Genomic DNA, 23,496 nt, shown 5'->3' with positions numbered 1-23,496 from the left:
CATGCTACCTATAGGATGGAGTGGAAGGCTACAATATTGGGAGATGATGAGTGGAACAAATGCCTGCCTTTGGTCTCCAGAAGCTGCAGTGACCAGCACTCCATCTGTTTCCTGTTTGGTGCTTTGTTTCAGTTTCATCTCTGTACCCTGAACCTGGCATGTTTCCTTGTCTCCAAACCATAAGTTCACACAGGGAGTTTCTGGGTTACAGGATCCTTGTTTCAATTCAAAGCAGTCTTTGAAAAGGATTTCAGATTACAGCTGTTGTTGCTCAGTAGATCCAGATGCTCAAAGATAGGAAGAAGTGTCTGCAGAAGGCTTCTGGATTTGCTAGAGCATGTCTATGAGGCTGACCATTGAATACATGCTGGGAAGCCCAGATACCTCTGCAATGTTTCAGGCTCTTGCTGCTGGTCAAGGCTTGTAGGTAAATCCAGGGCTGTAAATAAGTTGAGCAAGTAAATTTGTCTGATTTCTTCTGAGCACACCCAGAAAGTTGTGGCTCAGGTCCCACAATGCTGCCCAGCTGATGGTGTGAACCCAGTGGTAGGAATGCCTTCCAGGGAGTGTCAATGCCAGGGCTCTGCAGGCCATGCTGTGCAGCCTGTCAGCCCTTTCCCTGCTCTGGGAGGGTGTGTGGATGCTGGCAGCTCAGACTGGTGGGTCTGGGATGGATCTGGGATGGATCTGGGATGGATCTGGGATGGCTCTGTGAGCAGTGCCTGCAGAGGAGCTGCAGTGCCACACATCCGTTCATTGCCAGCCCCGGTGGCTGAGGACACAACACCAATGAATGGAGCATTCATGGGAGAGAAGACTCGACAGGGACTGAAACTTCAGCTGTAACGTGTGACCGGTATAGGAGAGCCACACTTTGGAAAGTGGAAACACATGGTAACCAAGATTTCATTTTCACTTTGGTGCTAGTCTAACTTGATGTAGAGCAGTGGAGGCAGAGATCCGTGGATGTATTTTAGGACATCCAAACCACTGAAAAAAGCAATGGACATTTTTTCTTCTCTTATTACAGTTTCTTTTCCATGAGCTGAGTCCTTTGTTCACAGAAAGCACAGAGAGTGCTAAATGGAAAACGTAGGGTATTGTTTCCAGAAGTACAATAAAAATCTATTTTCAGTGGGCTGGAAGCGGACATGCTTGACAAGGAGCAGTACATTGTACCAATACTTCAAGAGTGTTCTGTGAGTCCAAGGCTGGAAAAACTGAGTACCACAGTCTGGCTTATACTTATTTAAATGTTGGATTGATAAGTACACCTGTATATTAGATGTGTGCAAATAATTGTGAACTTATATAACAACACCTAACTGCAATTTTTACAAGAATAATACTAAATTTGTATCTTTTGGTGGGCGGTGAGTGTGCCTGTGTTTTCAAACAAGACTAGTGATTTTCTTCCCTCACTTTTTTTTTTTTGGTTCCACATTGTTAGAAACCTCTCACATTTAAAAAATAAACTTAGGCTGTGTCTTTCAAAGGGTTTCTCTTTTCAAAAATATCACTCCATGATATTAGAGCATAGTTAGGGTCTTATAAACAGGTTGTAACTTATTACATTTAAGAAGTATCTTTTAAAGTCTTTCAGAATAATTGCTACTTTGAGAATTTAAAAAGTTTTTAACCTGGAATCCAAACTGATCTGCAGTTGTTGTAACCAAGATAATTGATTTTTAATGTATTTTGTGTAATACCTAAGCCTGATCTTATGTTATGTTAATAAATCCCAAGTGGAGATATCTTGTAAAAAAAATTCTTTAATTTTCCTTCACACAATTGTTGCATAATGTTTTAAAGCTATCAGAAGCATATTTATTTGTAGAAAATGGGGGGTGGAAAAGGGACCAAATTGTGTCCTGGTACAGACTGGTGAAATACCATTGGCTTTAGTGGAATAATGTTGATTTATACTGGAAAATCTACCTTGTGGATAATGGAATATTTGGTGATGTGTTGTGCAGATTGATTTGCAGACTGCATGTCATAAACCCTGGAATTCTATTAAGGTGATGTGATGTATATATATATATATATAAGGAAAGTCACATTTTAGTTACAAAAATAAAACTACATTTACATATATATTAAGTAATTTAAATTTAAGAAGAAGAGTGGAGACCCTTCTAGTAAGGTTCTGAAATACAGTGGCAGACTGCTATGTCAACAGAATATGAGTAAGCCATGGATTCCCATTTGGACTGAAATGAATTAAAATGATGAACATTAAAACAAGTAAAAGATCTGCCTTTCAGGAACCACTTTAGAACATGAAGCAATACTGAATTTGGAAAAACAACAAAAAAGTTGTATTTGAATTTGGAGGAATGATTCGAAATATTAAATACAGAGAATTAGAATAAAATAAATCCCTATGGATATTAGCACTGGAAGAAATGTGCTTTCTTTTCTAATACGGAAAGGTCCAAGTTTCTTTTTACTAAACAAATTTGCAGGACTATAATTAGAATGCAATCAACATTTAAATATACAACATTTTTGGACCTGATAAATATCTTTATAATCACACACTGCATTTCATAATTTAGAGATCATAGGTAAGCTTGGGTCACCTTATAGCTTCTGCAATCCTAGTGCTTTCCTTTCTTCTGTCATTGGATAACCTGCCAATTAAATATGAGTAATCTAGGCCACTACAGAATACACTTCCCACTGCGCTGAGAAGTAAGAGTTTACTGTCATCAGCTGATGCATTGCACAATGCTCTCCGAACTTCCTTCATGATCTGTGGATAAAGAAAAGTAAACAATTCGACATGCATGCCGTGGCAATATCATTTCCCTACTTTTACAAACCTTATTGATTTTGAGAGTCTTAAATTTTGGGCACTATTAATAGTTACATCAATTATATATATAATTTTAATATAGAATGATATTAGAATCATTAGAATGATAACACTGAGAGTTTGCAAAATATTTTATATTTGGCAGTGCTTTGTTGATGTTTTACTAATTCAAAGAGGTTTTAGGACTTGGTGGTTCTTTGGTCTATGGGAAATTCTACCCGGATCACGTTATTTGACTGCAATTTAATAATTTCAAATATCACTTTTTTATTTTCATTGTGTACATCACTGTATCCTCGGGAACATGTTTATCACAGCAAAAGCTTATTAATAACCTCAACAGCTTGAAAGGAAAAATTTGTAATCCCCAGTTTTCAGTTCTTCAACTACTTTGGTTTATATGACTTCAACCAGAGCAAAGCAGGACAAGAGGACATCATATATATCATTATGACAAATATATTATTCATTTTTCTGTAGTCAGTGACATTTTTACGGTTTACAAAAGTTAAATCATAAAAGTCCCTTAAAAAAGAGACATTTTGACTTTGATTTACAACTGGATCAAGCTATTAATTGCATGATAAATCAAACCTAATAAAAATCTGTATAGAATTGAGCTGCTGGTATTGTACGAAAATGGCCTTTCACCTGAGCAGAGAATTGTTTCCTAATGATTTTTAAAAGGAAATAGTATTTCATGGCTAACTTCTTGTTTGGTCACAGCTGGGCGTGGTTTGTGAGCTGTAACTCATTTCAGCCCCCTCTCCTCTATAATGTGCTCCTCACTGCAAATAATTTGCTCCTCACTGCAAGGGCCCTGATTTCATCTAGTGTGACACCTCCTATCCTTAATCATGCCCATGTGTCAAAGTATTTCCTATAGACATGGTCCTGCTGCCTCAAATTTTTTGCTTTTGCACCAAAAGATTTGCTGCTGGTGTAAATTTAGGTAAGAGAGAGCTAAATGTGGCTGAGGATTTAAATAGTTTCCATTTCAGAGAAACCCAAGATTTTTAGCCTGTGATTATTTCTGTTCACTACTTTCTGTTACCAAAACTTCTTTAGATCTCTGAAGTGCCTTAAGAAATGTCCCTAAACACTGAAGTTTTGTTGATGCCACCCCCTAGGTAGCCTTTTAATAGAAATCCTATGGATTGTGCTGCTTTCCCTACGGGTTTGTGGGAAGCTGAGTATTACTGGCTGCTGGGACCGGGCATGAGAGAGCAGGTGGTGAACTTTTAGATGCTTCACTTTTACAAGAGCACTTCAGAACGCCTGTAATACTGAGTGTGTGACAGTGGGTGGAAGTGAAGTAATTAAAAGCTGCAGAATTTGGAAGTGTATTTGAAATTCTTATGCAGGTACAAAAATGTCATCAGCGATTTTAGGAGCACTGTTTATTCTGAGACTCTCAGAGGCTGTCTCAGCCCTCAGCTGGGAGAAACACAGCAACACTACACATATAATGGGGAAACAAAGGGGAAAAACCCCTGAAACCTCTGTTCACTATTAAAGGAGAAACTTTAGAATGTGGTAGATATTAAAATTAAAAACAAAAAAGTATTTTGGTTTTCCTAGTTCCATGTGAATGCAATGTTGTCCTCTTAATTCACTGTAAAAGATCTCACAGTCTGCTCTTTCTTAGGGTGAATGTATAAATAATATTAGGGAATACCAGTCAAACATTTTTCTGCCCAGTGAGGAATGCTGCATTAAGTTTGATGCCATGATACCCATTGAGCAAGTTTATTATTCCCCTTCCCCCAGTGGTATTTGCCTAAGTGCCACCTTTTTGCTGTTACCAGTGCTCTCCTTCACACACACCACTGATGTTACAAACCTGCCTCTTTTTTATCTCTCCCCTCACTCATCTGGATGACTTAAGCCATCTAAAACCCATCCAAAGAAAAAAAAATATTTTGTCATCACTGTTTTTTCAGTATTCTGGAGAGGATGACATTGAGTCTGTAATCAGGGATCAATTTCTCAGAAATGGTTAAAAGTGGGAAGGCTTTGGTTACTATTTTTGAGCAGCAGGGGAAAATCAGTTCCCCTGCACCACGTGTTTCTATCAAAAGAAACCAGGAAACCATTATGCATCAGCATTTCCAGGCTCCAAAAGGTATGCTTTTCTCTAAAGAGCCTTAAGTTTGTCATTAACTTTATCATCCAAAGGTGCTTGGAGGCTCATTGGAATCCAGCAATGCCAGCCAAGTCAGTGCTCACTCCCTTGGTCAGGAACCTTGCCATGATTCCTTTGCAGTCCAAAATTCCCTGGGTCCCTTTGTCACTCAGCCTGGTTATGGGCACTGCTGCTCGTGCTGCCTCTGGAGCCTTGGCTTTCCCCTTGGGTTATCTGGGGATGGGCATTTCTATCCAGTTATTTCAATGATTACAGGGAAGCTACAAACAGGAAAATAAAGATAAAAGAGCTGGTTTGTCTGCAGGGCTACAGAGCTGTGTATTGAACTGTACAATTGTAAAATAAATATAACTTTAGTTCAGAATTGCTCTCTGTTTTTAAGGACAAGTTTGTGTTTAATGTGGGTTAAATTCAGTTCTCAAATACAGAGATACAATCTGTCTTTAGTTACATTTCTTTGTCAGATTCCATACTCTTTTTCTTTCTTCCAAAGTCCTTAAAGCTTTCCCCATCTTGCTAAAACTATGGCATTTGCCCAATTAAATTTTATTTTCTCTAGTGGACCAGATCTAATACTACTATTTCCAGAGCTCCTTAGCAATATTCTCCAGATCTGCGCTTTTATTAATTAGCTTTTTTATGGCCTTTCATGTAATTTTCATTTGTGGGGACAGTATTTCTATTTGAATGCATTTGATGAAATTTCCGAGGAAGTATTTACAGAACAGTATGGGCCAGTTATTTAAATTATGATAGTTGACTGGACTGTAAATTTGGACCAGACCTAGTGCTTCACTTACTGTTTTACTGAAACCCAAATATATAATAAAATTATCACCTTCTCAGAAGTTGCTTATATTTTTAATCCTGTCAAGTAAATAATCTCATTAGTTCTTGAACAGGACATCTTATATTGCAAAATAAACACAAACCAGTTAAAGACTTCATTAAACTTCCAAGAGCTTATTTTAATGCCTTTTGCTGGATGTAGGAAATTTCCAAAGGCATTTGATGCCCTTTGCTTTCCATCTTGCTTACATTCTGGGAAAATCAAAGAGCTGGGAATTTATCACCATAATTACACAAAGTATCTTGAACAGAAGTCTCTTGTTCACATAAATAGAAGCACTAGTTAAAAAAGTCAACTTCCCTAAATCTCTGAGGACTCACTGTGATATTCTTAAAGGTAATTATTCTGTAAATATTACCTTAAACCCAAATTTTAAAGCTATTCTGTTGTTCTTAGAGCCTCTTCCCCACTTGTGCCTTTTTACATAGATAAACTTTGTGTTACTGATTCCCTGTCCTTTCTGTCTGGCACCCAAAGGACTCAGGAACCTCTAAAGCTGCAGGCACAAGCACTGGACCAAACCCACAATTTAATTTTGTGTAGAGAGCAGAACTACAGAGAACAGAAAACTTGTACCTGCCTCTTTTTTATTATTTCCAGGTTAGGAAAAGTGAAGGCAAACCAGTGCTCCTAAATGCACCTGGCAGAACTTTAAACCCTGTTATTCACATTTGAAATTTGAAACCCAATTCTTGTGTATGAGAAGGTGCTTGAGGTAGTTCTGTCACTCTTCAATGGAAGCACTGGCTGTTTAGAGAATGTTTCACTTTTAATTCAGGGGAATATGAACTCCTAGCTCTGTTAATAATGTTAAATGAGAAGAGCAGATGGGACCACTTAGTCTGAAACAGAATTTGGATCCTTGAGATGTGCTGAGTTTTAAGAGCAGCAGCATCACTGGAAGAAGAGCTTCAGAAGCAGCAAAAGTCCCACAAGAAAAAATTCCCTAATGGAATTAATAATGAAATATTTCGCAAACATATTTAAAAAACAAATCTTAAAAGTAGCAAGCCTAAGCTACTGAAATAAGAACAAGCCCTCCTGTTTCATGACACTGTCTTGGAAGTTTTATAAGCTCTTGTAAAAAAATAAGAAAGAATTTCTATAGTACCATGAACATTTTTGTAGAAAAAACTCAATTACTAAAGAGGCACAGAGCCAACTTCAATCAGTGCAAAGGCTGCTGGAAAGAGCATTGGCACATTTCATGCTAAAATCACCTGCACAAATGGGGTTACCAACAACAGAGGATGAAGAGTCAGGAAGACTTCTCTAGACTTATATATTTTTTTTTTTGTATAAATAAGTTCTTTGCTATTTTAATTAAATTGACGTAAATAGCAGGGGCCAATGGTTGAACACAACTATTAAATTTCATCTGAAGATTCTTATAAAGCACAAAGGGAAGCAGAGCTGTTGAGGGGTGAGAGGGATTTTGTATATGCTTAAGTTTAAAAGTGTAAAATGATTGCTTGCAGTGCACACCTTTTTTTCTTTAACGTAGATGGCTGGGTATAACCAGGCCACTATTTAAGCACATCAAATAGACCTGCTCTGAATAAATGATTCATTTGCTATTTGGCAAACATAATTTACTGAATGTCTAATAAATCCTGAAGTTCTTCACACAAAATGAAACACACTTTCTTCATTTTGTAGGAGTTGTGTGTTCGTACTTTGCATTCACTGGGGATAAAAGGCATCAAAACAGAAAATGCTCTAAACCTCCCTAAAACACTTTGTCTCACCTATGGCTATGGGTGAAAAACTGCAGGGACAAGTCATTCAACACATTCCTCCTTTCACTTCCTGGGGTTTTTGCTGTAATTGCCAGCAAGAATGTGAAATTGCCAGTCCTGGAGGTGCTGGATTTTGTGGTGTGAATGATCATGGGCAGCAGCCTGGACTGAGGCCAAAGAAGCCGTTTCATGCTTACAGCCATGAGTCTTCCAAGGGCAAGAGCCTGTGATTGCTCTTGGCCTGGATGAGGTTTAAACAGACAATCTCCATGTGGAGAACTCAATACCTGATTAATTCCTGTCCATCCTGGTCAGTAAAGTGGTTTTCTAAAATGTATTTCCTGGTTTTCAAGGGAGCTTCAATAAAGGTTCTAGAAATAGTCTACGCCGGTGATGCAGGGAGTGGACTATTACATGCTTATCATTTATTCTTCCACAGAGGTGGGTTCCTGGCATATTGATAACTTCCAAAGGATGAAATGGATTGGTTTGGCAGATCCAAAGAGCCTGAATTAATCCCCTGGTCAGAGCATCTGAACACTGCTGATGTGGAACAGCACAGCCAGCAATGTAAAGGTATGTCTCTTCTGAATGAACAAAGCAAGTCCATGATTTCATATTTTTTCAGGCCCTTGAGCTCCTTCATTTAAATTACCTGCAGTGTCAATTAGTGCTAATTAAGACAGAGATGGAATGATATATTTGATGCAATCTAATGCATTTTAAGGAATTAGTGTTAAAAAGCAAGTGTTTGGTGTTTGATGGTAATTGCCAAGATAGTCCTTCTAAATATTAGATAGTTTAAAAACTAGGAGTGATAATGTTTTGTATCATCAGTTTTAGCCATTTAGTATCACTCAGTGTATTACTGCCCACGTGTACATGTGCATTTGAGAAGGGCACTCATCATACCTGACCATTGTAAGTAATTTACTTCAAAGTTATAAATTTTCTTATTGAATAGAATGATTCCTCAAAGCTAAAATCTTTGTACAATCTCTCCAGGACATCCATCCTGATGCAAGCACTTATGGACATCCCTTTTCTCCTGACAGGGGAGTGGCAGAACAGGGCACTGTAGCCACAGGGAATGGAAGGAAAAGCCCCTCAGCCCTTCCAGTGATCCATGTGTGCACTGGGGCAGTACAAGCTGCAAGTCTGAGTCTGCCCTTGTGTGTATAGTGTTTGGAACAAGGGAATTAATTTCTATCTTTTATATGTTGTATGACTTTATGCAATTCAGCTGAGGATAGAGCCCCTAATTGGTTAAGATTTCATAAATAAGGACTCATACAGTGATTCAGAGAAAAAGTAATTAGGGAACAAGATAGAATTTAGAATGGTTGTCTCAGGATATAGACTGAAATCTCTGTATACAACTGGAGCACTATTTAAATTAGTAAAAGGAAAGAGACCAGATTTCTCCTAAGGATAGTAAATATCAGTAACTTCAATGTGTGAAAAGCTGCTTCACACAATTCCATGCTGGAAATACTGATTCTACCATTCCTTTTGTTATTATATTTTTTTAGACATGTGAATTAAAATTTAATTTCCATTGCATTCTTTTGGATAGGAAGCCCAAGCGTGAAAAAGTTAGATAAGTCTGCACTCCAGATTTCTTTTCTAAGTTCATCAATTAGGAAAAAAATACATAAAATCAAATTCAAGTGCAGTATTTGCAAGATAAGCCACACATTAGGATGGCTTTCTTTGGCTTTTAGGGATAAACACTTACCTCTGGGGTCAGTGCATTGTTCTCTGAAGTCTGACTTGACAGCAAAATATGTGTGAAACCATCTTCTTTCCGGACTACAATGTCCCTGAAGCGGCAGTTACTTTCATTTTGTCGCACGCTGTATCTCAGTCTCTTATCGAAAACATAATCTTTCTCTCCATCAAGTTTCCTTTTCACAGTGCTGTGTAGATTCAAGCTTCCATTGGCCAGAGAAGAACCTTGCAGATGGAAAAAATCAAAGCATAATTACCTCTATACCATCAAAGAAACGGAGTGATACTATTAGCTTCAACAAAAATAAATAAATAAGAAAAAAATAAATAAAAAGATGTGCCTGACTAGTCAAATGTGGCCTCAAGCCATTGTTCTTATTCTGTACTCCAACGTGCAGAACTTTTTGTTCTCTGATCAGACAACCCCTAGACACAAGGAACTGATGCCATTTTGGAGAGTATCCAGGAGCAGGGAAAAAAAAGAGAAGAAAGATACAATTCCTCCTTAAAAACAAGTAAGAGCAATAGTAAGTCAGTCTTAAAAGACAGTTTATTCTTACACTGTGTATGAGCTGCAAACCATTCCTTTGCTGATGTCTACAGTGTTTCTGTAACAGGCAATAGAGGATGACTGGCAACAGTGCTGAGCGGGGGTGTCGAAGGAGCTTTACAAGGTTTACATGCAATAATCTTTTTCTAATTGCAGATGTTTCATACTATTGCCATTAAAAATAAAGCAGAGACAGGTCATTGAGGGGCAGAGATTAAAGTCACTGTTTTTTGTTTATATAGATACCAGCCCACAATGCACCATTTTTAAGAAAGGCCAAGAGAGAGCTGAATGAAAACACCTTTGTTTGTTCTGTTCTTTACTCCTGCCAAAACTGACCTGTTCCAACTCCTGGTTTCAAATAGCCAGGAATATTTAAAGGGCAGGCGACATGAATATTAGAATACAGATTTAAATTTTATACTTTAAGTGACCATCATACAATTAAAAATGCTCTGCTAGAATAGAATTGAACAGTGAACTCATGAGAGATGACTAAACCAAAATCACTTAGCCTCATTTTGGATTAGCTATGTTTCAGCCTGATGCTTACGTAGGTAACTGATCTGTCTGACACCTCAGAGTTGGCAGTGGCCTGTGGAATTGTTCACAGTGTGTGAAATGCTGTATGTGCACTGCAGTTAGGAGATGGGATGTGAAAACACAGCCAGTGCTCAGCGGTGTGTGGCTGGGTCTCATGTGGTGCGTGCGTGTGCGTACTCACACATCTACACTCGGGGATCCGCCTTCGTCCAGGAGCCTGCTCAGTCAATCAGGAAACTCTTTTTTGTTGTTGAATTAAGAGATACCATCTAAAGCACTGCCTGGGTTATACTGAATAGAGGATTTACCTGGTGCAATGCAAACATGGCCAAATTCCATTAAATCATCAGTTTAAAAAACAATCATTTGAAACCAGAAGTTGGAAATTTGTTTTCTTGACAAAAAGTGTCTACAAGTGTAGAAATAACCATGTTTGAACTTTACTATTACCATGCTTGAACTTTAAATGCTATGAATAATTTCCTATGACACGTTTCTTCTTTTTCCTAAGGTTTTTTTTGGACATGTATTCTTACTAACAGAAATCAACTTGTGAGATTACTAATAGAACACCAATGTCATTGGGAATAATGTACTGAAACTAATTAACTCTTTGACTGGATCAGGCTATTAAATATTGCATTTTTATCTATTCAATGTTTAACCAGCAATAAGCTACTGAATTGTGGTGATTTCAAACTCCCAAAAAAGTGTAAAGAACTTACAAAATCAGAGGCACAAATGCCCATTGAATGGAAGATGTGTCAGACTAACTGCACTGATTATCTACCTACTGTGGAAGATTATGCTACATCTATTTTAAATACAGATGGCAAGAGAAGAGTAGATTAATTCACACAAATAATCCAGCTCAACAAAAAGCTTCACAATAATTTTTTTGGTTCGTTTTATTCTTCCTTATGTATTCAGTTTGTAAATGAATATATGATGTAAGAAACTATAGATCTTATCATACTATTTTAACTATCTGGATGCCAGATGAAAGAAATTTAACCAGAGAAAAGATCTAAATTAAATATGAGAGAAACATAAATGAGAAAGTGCCATTTTCAAAAGTAGATCATTAACAGAACAATATATAGTGAGGAGCTCGGGGTTTCCGTGTCTCCAGTGCGTCCCTGTAATCTTGTTTAATCCGATAAACTGGAGAAAATGATCAGCACACTCTAAAGACAACAGTGATGTGGAACCAGGCCAATTTAGCACGTCTGCTGTGTGGAACTCCTGAAGTCTGCTCTGGAGCCACTGGAGCCATTGGGATTGTCCCTGTATGAGGGTCAATAGTCAGCACCTGCTCAGGGCACACAAGGGGAGCAGCACCTGAGTATGTCAAGGTGAAAAATGACTGTGACAGGCAAAAAGAGACATTCAGAGTCTCAAAGCAATTTATACTGCACATGAAACAAATTGAGGATGCCTCAAATTAACTAAGGAAGCTTTAGATACATCTAAGTATGGTTTTCTGGCTTAACAGTAAGTGAGTATTTGATGTTTAGTCTAAGTACAAAAAGGAAACAGACTGGGAGAAAATACTCTTTCCTTTAGTGGGAGTTTAATCTAATTATTACTTTGTGTTTAATCAGCAGTAGAACTTGTGGAACACTAAGCCAGCATTTATAAGAATATATAAATTCAATTTTTTTTAAGGGAACCTAAGATGTTCCCAGACCACTGCTGCATGCAGTAATCCTTCTCCAAGAACAGCAATAAAAGATGGCAGTAAAGGATGCTATTTAAGGAGAAAATGCAAGCTTGGTTACTTTCTGCAGTTCTTTCCCATAGTATCATCCGTAAGTGTTGTATAGAAATATGGAAAAGCTCATCCCTCCTGTTTTCCTTCAGTGTTTGCTTGTGGACCTTTTCATGGATTTTTCTAATCCCCTTCTGAGGCTGTTGATGCTGTCTGTCTCCACAGCTTCCTGTGGTATGACTCTGAGAAGTTGGGTAGCCACTACACAGAGAAAAAATTTCTTTCATCTGTGCTTTTATCTGATGTTCCACCAGTTTCTGTGAGTGGTCCCTAGTTCTGCTGTCGAGGGATTTCAAGAGCAACAGTTCTGCATTTAGTATATCTGAGACCTTGATGATTTTGTAAACTTTGATCATGCTGCCCCTCAGCCACCCTTCTCCTAAACTGAAGCCTCTTTTATTCCTGTAAGCCTCTTCATTTTAGCTGCCCATTCCTGCATCTTTTACAGTACTCCACCACTGCTGAAGGGTCTGAGACTGGGGCTTCATTCTACCAGGCATTGCAGAAAACACATTGTAAATTTATATTCCAAAAAGCTGAGGCAGACAAAGAGTGGGAGAGGAAAGTGAGCAAGATCGCGCTGACCCTCAGTGCTTTGGGGGACTTGGAACTCCACATCTCCTTCCACCAGGGGTGCTTCTGCCCACTGGTAGAGGACACCTCAAGCTCCTGCCATTTTCAGATACATCTTTTCTGAGTGTTCCATCAGAGCCAGTTTAATGGTGCAGTGGCTGTGCCACCACCCTCCACAGCAACCCCAGTGCTGGTACGAGCAGCCACACCATGGACTGGCCTGGTGATCTGCTCTGGCTGAAAACTCACCCTGCAAAACTGGTTAATTTTCAAACAATGCAGTTCACCTTGTAGCCTCAAAAGCACTAAAACTGGTGCAGAGGGAGGGATGGGAATAACAATCAGGGTGTCATGGGAAGGAGAGCTGGACTGCTGCTTTTATTAGCAGTATGCATATATGCTGAATGGAAAGGATGATGGAGCTGAGGCTTTCATTTTTCCAGGTGAAATAAGCCATGCTCCCTCACTCTCCCTGGTAAAGCAGCTTGGCATTCCTCAGTCTTCCCAATAGCCTTTAACTGCCTCTTTTCCGTCTTTCTTGTGGGTAATGGTTAATACTGTACATACTTAAAAGCTGTGTTCTGTTGATAATTTACTAATAATTTCAGACTTCTCCAGCTAAGGGAGCATCTGTAAGATATCTAAAAGCAATGAGTTTTTATCCAAACTGAGAGAGCAAGCATGTTTACTTGTCTTTTACTGCCAGTATTCTTTCAGAATAAATAAAACAGAATAAGCTAAAAAACCAAGAGGAAGCAGTGACTAAGTCACAGAGCGTATTTAAATCAAGGGCACCATGAGACTACAAAGATTTTTGTAATGGAGAAAAACAGTGGTTAGTGATACATGACAGGCAGAAATTCTTCAGCAGATGGTACAGAAAAAGAGCGATGTAGAAAAAGGAAAGAGAAAATTAAAAGGGGATGTTTTTTGATGCTGTCAAAAAACTTGACAAAACAATCGCTCTCAATTACAATATCTGGAGAGAAACAGAAATGTGGTAACAGAAGACAACAAATATAATCAGAAAGACCAGTATTGTTAGCTCCTGGGAGCATCAATGGATGTTCTTCACAGAGTTTTTCAATATTTTCCAATTTGCAAACCCTGAAATAACTGTCAGTAAAGATGATTCTGCTCTCCTTATGGCAGGACGTGTAAAAGGTAGAAGACAGTTTTTGGTATTAAAGATCTGTCCCAACTTCCACAAGGTCCCAGGCCTCCACTGGGGTACACTGAACATTTCGTGTTGTATGTAGGCCCAGCCAGGTTTTCAAATTGTAGGGGATTTTTGACTTTTCCAAATCTAGGCTTCAAGACAAACCTAAAATTTCTGTCCATATTTTCTGTGCAGTCTTACACTTAGCTGTGAAATGAATCTGACATTCATTTGGGCTCCACAAAGGCAATCTCAAAGCTGACACAAATGTCTGCTTCCTCGGATTCTGAACAGGGCTGCCCAGGAGCCACAGCTTCTGGGAGCCAAACCAGGTCCTCCAGGCTCCCTCTTTGTTCCACATCTAATGCCTGGGAGCCCTGTGAGCGCTGATGGAGCACGCCAGGCTTTCAACTTCCAGAGTGAGTGGCAGACTGCCTGAAACCTCTGGCATAGCTGGCTGCCTCCAAGCTAAACGTGGGAGTCCTGCCAAGCAGACTGCCACACTGCTCCTGCTCCCCAGGGACACAGCCTTAGGACCTTGGCTCAGATTTGGAGAAAGTTTTGAAGCCCAAAATGTTTGGAACAAAATTTCTGTTGTCCAACAAATTGGGCGTTTTTCTCTGAAACTTTCTTCATTTGTAATTTGTAAAATTTCAGCCTGGTTTTATTGTGGCATCAATCCCAATTCAAGTGGGTTTCTGTGATAATAATGGGACACAGGGCAGAATCACACTGGCATCCTCTGTGTGAGTGTGAATACTGAGGGAGTTTAGGAAATTGTTGGACTTGGTGAAGAGTAGCACAAGTTTCTTCCACTTGACATTTCAGACCCCTCTATCAGGAAATGTGGCCTCTCTCAAGCTTGCAGGGCAATATTAAGAAAAAACCTAGTGATTTGATTTTGACCCTTCTTCACCAGTTTCTGTCTGCTCTTACTCAGGCAGTCTCATCCCTCCTCTTTGTAGTTTTCTCCACGCTGCATGTGCTAGGTATCACACAGCAGGACTCGAGGGATTTCTGACCTTGGCAGTGCTGCTGAGTATGGGCTTTTCAGAAAGGAGCCAGGCAGAGATTTAAAGACCTCTTACTTTTGCCTACAGAATGCAAGGGGAGCAAAATATATAACACAAGTCATGGATTTGGAGAATGCAAAATCTGTCATAAAGAACTGTTTGAAAGAAGCTGCAGAGATCAGCTCTTGGGCCAGGAGAGAACACCTGGCTGCTCAGGCAAAGAAGCTTTCCACTGAACGAGAGCTTTCTGACAGGGATTATTCAATCAGGGTGCTGGAGGCCATTCCTTAGCTCTTCTGGGTTCAAAGGAAAGGCTCATTTGGCCTTATAGTTCTTTGTGACCCATTAGCTCTTCATTAAACATAAGATTTTAAAATATGGGAATTAATGAATTTCGAAGATACATTTTTTATCAGAACTTCCACAGGAATAACATAAAAAAAAAAAAGATTAGAAAAACTTCATTAGTAACAGTAAAAAAAACACCAAAACTTTATACACATCTGTAATTAGATATGCAAATTTTCTTAAAGAATCAGGTAACATTTTAAGCATTCTTACATGAGCTCAAACTCCCCAAAATACAAAAACCAAAATACACTTTTAAGTGCTTTAACTTCAAATTTCATTGACATCATCAGGAGTACTTATGCATTTAAATCTGACCATGCATTTTGCTGGTTTGGGAGTTTTTAATAGCATATTTGATGCCTGGTTTGAAAGATCCCAGTAGGTATCACATATAGCCAGTAAGACTGGGCAAGGTCAGCTCTACTTCCCAAATCAAGGAGCATTTGCTAGGCTGCCAGTAGGGTGGAAAATGGAAAGCAGGGTGATATAATTTATGTTGACTTCTGAAAAGTTTTTGGCAGGGCAATTCACCAGAAGCTGTTAAGGAAATGAGTACTATCATGAGCTATAGAAAGTAGCTAATAAAAATAAATAATTGGAACAAATGGTTACTTTTCATCATGTCAAGTTGGCTGGTCCCAAGGTCCCAAGGACCTGCAGAAGGATTAGTTTACTTAATGTATGTATTAATGAACTGGGAAGAGAAATATGAGAGGAAAATTTGAAGGCAATACAAACTAAGTAGAGTGAAAACTAGGAAAGATTTTGAAGAGCTTCACTGAATCAAAAGAAAAAAGGTGAACTGGCAACAGTAAAGCAGATTAAATGCATAGTGAAAGGGATCATACATAAAGCTGTGTTCTAAATTAACTGTAACAAGGAAGGAAAAAAACCCCAAGAGCAACTGTGGATCACTCAATGAAAACCTTTATGCAGTAAGAGCAGAAAGAATAATTCTCCAAAGGTTCTATCATCACCATATCAGTAAGCAGTAGGAAATAATTTGGAACAGCTCCTGCTGTTTTTAAAAGGTATTAAAACCACCCCCCAGACCAATGGCACAAAAGGATACTCAAAACTCTGAGGAATCAGTAAAGCCTTCCAGGTGGTAGGAAGGCTGAAAAGGCTGGGGCATCCTCCACTTCATCCCTTCCGAGGGACAAGAGGACATTCAAAGAAAGCAAAGGTCAACTCCCCCCAAACAAAATCCCAAATCCCAAAACCTGATCAAATGAAATCTGCATCCTATTGTTAACCCCTGGAAATTACAGTCACAAAAGACCATTGAGGCTGTAAATTGGGTAAGACTGAAAACAAACAAACCAAAAAGATTGGACATATATAGATAAAGAGAAGCTATTTAATTTCCATTAAGATGAACAGTTTTTATAGAGAATATAAACCTCATTCTTTGAGAACTAAGCCAGTCTGTAACTATGAGGATTAGAGAGAAATTTCTCCTGTATCTTCTTGTTCACTTCAAGACTGTACCTTCCTCTAAAGTCTGTCTTAAGACTTTTGATGTGTCCAGTCACTGTCAGAGACAAGGACCTGAGTGTTCCTGACTATGACAAGCATTAATACTGAGAACTTGAATCTTATTAAGCCACACTTACCAGGACACTTTAGCAAGAGTGGTATTAATTCTAAAATAATTCTGGTTTCTCTAGACCACTGGGCTTAAGCACACCTAACTGAACAGTGATTTGTTATGTGGAGATACACAAACCCAGAGTTGCAGCACTGTACATATCTCAGTTGTCATTCCTGCTCCATGCCCTGTCCTCACTTCCCATAGGGATTTACACTGCAAAGGCACGTGACAGAGCCCACACTGCTTCATGTCACTCTGTGGGAAAAGGAGAGAGAAGCCAACTGATAAAAAAAATGTATAATGTGTCGGGAAAGTGTGGAACTTGTTTGTGTGTTTCTCACCATATCACTTGTGTGACAACAATTTTTCCACGAGTGGGCCCTACTTGCAGTTGCTGCAATTAACACCCCCCTCCCGCACAGAGGAGTTGTTTAAATCACATACCAATTCCATTCACAACAGGGGAATTGTTACTGACTTCCAACACGCTGGGCAAGTTTTGTTCTCCTTCGTGATCATTTAAATCCACGTTTTGCTGCTGTGAGCCATTCCCAAAATGTCTAGAGTCTTTCTCATGGCTGCCATCTCCATTCTGCAGACCATTATGTGGCTTTTTCAGTGGCATGATCTGTAAACCGCTGGGAGTAGTTCGGTAAGTCACAGTTTTAGCAGCCCTGTCATTTGCAGATCCCGGCTTTGCTGCATACCCTCGTTTCTGTTTTTGATGAGATGGATTAATTCTCTTCCTTTTGTGTGTCGATCCTTTAGACTTCCCAGATTCAGAAGGTCTATGTGAAATTTTCTCAACAGACGACCCTCGGCTTTCCCGCAATAATTTTGGCGCGCTGGCCTGTTTCCCGTGCCTGGGTCGCTTTTCTCTGGTAACGTGCAGTCTGTTGAACTCATCAATAAATTCCTCACAATGGAGTAGATGATGTTCAGGTTCCCAGGTGTCTTCATTGCTCCCGTAGCCTTTCCACCTGATGAGATATTCCCATTTGCCCTTCTTGTTCTTCCTTTTGTCTACAATCCTCTCTACCTAAAAGGAAAAACCAAAATTGTATTATAAAGAATACCCATGAACATATGTGGCACTACAGGAGTGAAATGCAGAACCCCAGTGGTATTTTGACAGCAAGGCCACTGCTCCTTCTGAAAACATTAAAAGAAACATAAACATATCCTCAAATCTGATCTGGCCATTTGCAGTAGCTCCAATGTGAAGAAAAGTCTGAGATCATTAAACAAAGCACAATTTCTTTGAAAATCTGGTTGCAAAATGAGACTATTACTGTTACATTCTTCAGCTACCTCGTGTTTCAAAGAGCCAAATAAAGCTTTTTTTTGCTGCTGTTATTTACTGATCATTCTCCTGAATCCACACATGTATTATTTCCCTATAAGCTTCCCCAGCCGTCTTTGTGTCTTGAAACTACTTTGAACAGAGAACTGATGACAACAAATTGAAGTGTTTCACAGCAAAGATCTTATTTGCAGTAGTGTACATTCACTTTGCTGCTTCCAACTTATAAAAATTTGTATTTTTAGGAATGCAATATTTGAATAAACACACAAAATTTTTGAATGCATCAATTAAAAAATAAAATAGCAAACAAAGGACATTAAGGCAGGATTCTTACATGGAAGGAATGAAATTTATTAGCCCGTTCTGGAGAATGTCATTGTAAGGAACATTTCTACACCAAGGGCTAATGGACTGTATTGGGACTGCTCCCTGAATGTGAATTAAAAGCATCATGATGCTGTGGAAACTGGATGCTGGTCAAGCCTCAAGTAGAGGGAGAATGCAGAGGAAAATCCAAACACACCTGTGGCAGCAAGCTGGGGTTAAACTGCACCTAGTGAAATTCAGTTCAAGTCATTAGGAAAAATGTTGTAATGGCAGTAGGAATTGGGTATTAGAATAATAGTAACATAGGGAAGGTAGGGAGGATTTTTAGAAAAAAGTTTTTGTTACGTATGTCTGCCCTGAAAAGCCAATGCTGGAAGATCAGTTATGATAAGGAAACCTTCAAAGACTCTCCCAGGTTTTATTTTTCCATTCTTCAATTTTTAAATTTTGTTTTTAATATGTGGTTTATGAAGGATAAAGATGCCACTAATGAAAAAAAATCATTATCATTAACCCAAAGCAGTATTGTTAATTTAGAAGAATAAATAAGTGGATAGATCATGTAACAGCTTTCACTGCTCTTCAAAGAAAAATCATCTCATGTGAAGAACAACAGTGGAATCTGTATGGAGAATTTAACCTTGAAGAAGGGCAATTGCAGCAGTGTAAGTAATTGTTCATTTTAGGTCCCTTGTTAGAGCAAACCAGTGGATTAATTCTGTCTGTTCACTGGCTGGAACTGTACATTCATAGAAATCTTGGTGGGTTCCCCAAAGGAGTCTAAATGTAATTAGCAACTAAACATTATACTTCTATCTCAGTTCATTTACATAGGAACTGTGCTAATATATCTCTCTGAGTCATAGTGGACAACTTCCTCCATGTCCAGGGCTCCCACTGCAGCATCCCAAACAGCTCCTTCCTGTGCTCTGGCTTATCAAATATCTACACAGAACCATCTCAGAAGCAAAGCAAGGCATCCTTTTACTCTGAATTTAGCACAGTCCCCTTCAGGATTGCTCAGAGAGGGAAAACAATTAACTGAAGCTCAGCCTGGACAAGTTTGAGATCATTTGTCTGAAAAGAGGGAAAAGGCTCCACAAAATAAATTAACTGGCATTTTTTATTTTCTTTTTGGTCCTTATGTGGGATGTCTGGCTTTCAATTGTCAAACTAATAGTAGACTTATTATGATCTTGTTGACTTTATAGACAGCGGCTGTCCAAATTATCCTTAGCTGTAAAATACCTTCATCTTCCTATCAGGGACTAGCAGAAAAACTGTACATTGAACTGTGGAACTCTGTGTGGGCTGCCTGTGGATTTGTTACCTTAATTACTGCAGCTTGCTGTACCAAGGAGCAAAACACATACATGTATGTCCTGGGGAAAAAATTAAATTGCTGCTAAACTCGGTAGACCACAGCTATCAGTACTGGAGAGTCTGGGTTACTGCTTTTCTGTCTGTGCCAGATAAACAACACATGCATTGCCCTCCCTTTTAATTCAGGACTTTGGACTTGGAAAACAAGCTCCGTGTCAAGCTGGTGCTACTTGGGAGTTCCTTGACTTTGTTTTGAGGGATTGCACCAGCTTTGTTCCCCAACTTGCTCACTGAAGGAAGAACCTCAGAAAGGATGGACAAATACCTCACCTTTTTTGGGATTGCACACAAAAACCACCTCCCCACCCTCACCTTTTTTCACTCATACACGTATCTTTAATTACACAGATTTCTTGTTTGCACATTGTTGCTCTATGTTTTGTGGTTTGAAGAGGTTTTGTGCAGGGTATTTTTTAATATGGAACACACTCAAGTATTTTGGTGATGAGGCATCCTGCATTTCAGTTAGGAGGATGAAATGAGAAAATATGAGTTCCTGGGAAATAAAATAATGGCAATGGAGAATATGATAACCAGTTAAACACAAAATGAAGAGAGAATAAAAGTATTTATGAAATTGGGTCAAATTTAATAAATAGTTTCCAAAAAAAGCTTCAGAAAGCAATTATGTTTGGGAAAGACTAACCATTTCATTACAGCATTTTCAGAACAAAACCATCAATGTTCAAATTTAACTAACTAAAAAAAAGACTAAAAAACTGATGACAAAATGTTTTGTTTCTGGTCAACCCTCTTTTCAGTTTATTGTTTTGCTGGGGAGATAAGGTAAAAAAAAAGTGGTTTAATTCAAAATTAGTTTGTTTACCTTGATTTTTTTAGTTCAGCCATAATACCCACTGGCTTGACTAATGATGCATAAAAAGTCTGAGTAGATATTTTCCTGTCCTCATTACTGCCTCATTGTTCACTGAATGCATCTGAGGGTAACATTGAATATACTTGACCTCTCAACATGGTCCTTTTCTATCACAGGGTTTTAAGTTCTTCAGTAATATTTATCCCCTTTAGAGTGCCACTGGGAAGTGCTTCAGTGGAGGCATAAATATCAGGGTTTTATCCACACCTGCTACTGTCTGTCTCATTTTCCTTCTATCCACAGTCCACAGTAACAACAAACATCACTACTTTGTTTTTTTTAATGATGTGTATTTGTTTTAACAGGTACTATGCAGAATAATAATCTTTCTGTATTTACTTAAGGTTGCACAAATCATATCAGTCTTCTTAATGAGAAATAATTCTGTGACAGCTAGTGATTAATAGAAATAATACTTTAAATCCTCCCCTAGAATAAGCAATACACATCTCTGAGAATATGCAGAAAATATCTAGGGCTTCAGTGCCTGATTTTCCATTTCCCCCTCCGTTCTGTCTTTAATCAGAACTGAGTAACATATTCCTGAAAGTGACCCTGGTAGTTACAGTTGTCAAATCCATAATTTCACTATATTCACTTTGTAAAACTAAGGGGTTGATTTTAATGAAAATGCAATAAGTACAAACAAATTTTGTAGAGGTATCACAGTTAAAGATTTCTAGAAATGTCATGTACCATCGCTTCCCTGGATTCCCTCTCTCCCTGCCCCTGCTGGCTAATTCTGGATGAACTGAGGTTCTGATATGTTACCATGTAAATACTTTTCAAGAGAACAAATAGAATAAGAACATGGCATCTGTGCAAATGCATTTGCAACACTTTTTAACTTCCAAGTAGCCTTAAACCTAGCTCTATACACAGCTGCACAAACTAGGATGAAAGTCATAAATAAAAAGCCTTTAAAAATATATCTGCATTCTATATACATGTGAAATAAAAAAAATATGTTAGTGAATTAAAGTAAAAATATCTGGAGCTTCATAAACCTGAGTGTTTTGCTTATATAGGCAGAGTAGAACCCTACTACCCTTCCTTCACAGAAAGTTCTGGGTCCAAATAATTTAACCATGCAATGTTATTGTTTGCTTGTCAAAAAAATTAAATCTAGGCTAAGTTAGAAAAGGATAATTCCTATGGAATAATTTCTACAGCTGTAACTAACAGTCAAAAGCACAGCATACTCATCTCACTTCACAGCTCTGAAGAGCATAAATAAAAATCCTTGTGCTTCCAGAAAACACCTTCTGGGAGATGAGTATACTTCTAGAAAGGTTTGGAAGGTTGCATATCTATTTTGTAATTTCCAAAATAAATACATGTAATCTCCTCTTCTTGCCATGCACATCCATGTAAGCAATTTAAACTGTAATCAGCGGTGTTCAGATGGTCTCTGTTAGTGAACTCTTCAGAGCTCACATCACAGCAACTGCATGACAGGCACTAGAAAAACTGTCTTTCATTACTATGATTACAGGACTTATACTGGTTTATGTGGGTTTTTTTTCATTGGAGGTCTTTGTCCCATGTTCTGCCTGAGGGTGTTGGAAGGGTATTTGAAGAAAGTGCCAAGGAAGGAAAGGCAGTAAGATTTCTGAGAGAGATAAAGGCCATCTGATTAAACATGTTTGTCTTTTAAAAATTCAGTATTGCCCTAAGTTCCCCCTTTTTGTTACCTTTGCTTTGAGAAATACTGTATCTCATTAGTGGTAAATCTTTTGCCTTCTTGTCTTTGTAACTTATTGCTTTTCTTGTATTTGTATTTGATTTCACAAAATCTGGTAATTGGAGCATTTGTTCCAGATGTACAAAAATATGGCAACATATCTTCTGAAGCAGCCAGTATTCAAGGTAGAAAAATAACAGTGTTATTGGGACAATAACAGGCTGTTGGGACTCTATTCAGAATCTGACTCACAGAAGAGGTCCAGCTATGAAACCCCCTCACTACTAAATTTGTGTTGTTACCTGGAAGGTCAAAATGAAAGTGAAAGGGCTAGATAGTCTTAAAAATGAAAAGGAAGCCACTCCTCATCAGAATTACTCTTAGGCAAAACATCAAAGACATCTTCCCAGGAAAACCAGTGAACACCCCATTAATCTCAAAAGACATTGCTTTTTTTTTTTTTTTCTTTTTAAGCATATGGGGGTTTTATTTTCTGTTTTCCCATTTTATTAGAATCAGAAGAGATCTTAAACTTAGAAGGGAATTCCAGGAACTTCTGCATTTTCACTGGGAAAAGCCTATCAGCCTGTTAAGGAAAGCACTGGTATGGAAACCACTGCATTGGGTGTATGTGCCCTTCAACACAGACATGGGAAGACTCACAACAGAACAAATAAATGCTTAGTTACCTTGCCTGAGCAACATTTGTGTTCCTTCTGGCAGAGGGAGTTTCCCTTCATTAGCAGTGGAGATCCAATGAAGCCCTGGCTGAAGGCTGGAACCAACCACAGCTTCCATGAACACTCATATCTTCAGTGACCTTATGACAGTTTTCTGGGAAATCCCGCCTTTCTGTGAAATTCAGTCTCACTGAAAATGAAATTCTGGTCTGGTCTCTGTTGTTCTTTTCTGACTCTCTTCAAACCTGTCCTAGTGCTGCATCTCCAGTCCCACACTGGGCCCCTGGTTCCTCCTTGGTTCCATCCGTTCCTGCTGCTCACTCTACCAGCAGGACCCATTTTCGTAACTCTGTCCTCTCTTGGTTTCCAAAAGATTCTTCCTGGTCAGAACTTAAGAG

At 38.6% G+C, this 23,496-nt stretch overlaps 1 protein-coding gene across 1 annotated transcript in view; it reads right to left on the bottom strand.

Annotated features, from left to right (window-relative positions):
• Positions 1 to 23,496, bottom strand: part of CDYL2 (chromodomain Y like 2) — a 59,445-nt gene that overhangs the window by 9,581 nt on the left and 26,368 nt on the right. The window contains exons 2-4 of the mRNA XM_058846147.1: positions 17,286 to 17,880; positions 9,295 to 9,512; positions 2,586 to 2,758 (exon numbers count right to left, since the gene is read on the bottom strand). Coding sequence (XP_058702130.1) covers positions 2,586 to 2,758; positions 9,295 to 9,512; positions 17,286 to 17,880 — 986 coding nt within the window. The remainder of the gene's footprint in view (positions 1 to 2,585; positions 2,759 to 9,294; positions 9,513 to 17,285; positions 17,881 to 23,496) is intronic.

The sequence above is a fragment of the Poecile atricapillus genome, chromosome 10 (assembly GCF_030490865.1).
Source record: "Poecile atricapillus isolate bPoeAtr1 chromosome 10, bPoeAtr1.hap1, whole genome shotgun sequence".
Taxonomy (NCBI): Eukaryota; Metazoa; Chordata; class Aves; order Passeriformes; family Paridae; genus Poecile; species Poecile atricapillus.
This window is presented reverse-complemented; position numbering and strand designations above follow the sequence as displayed.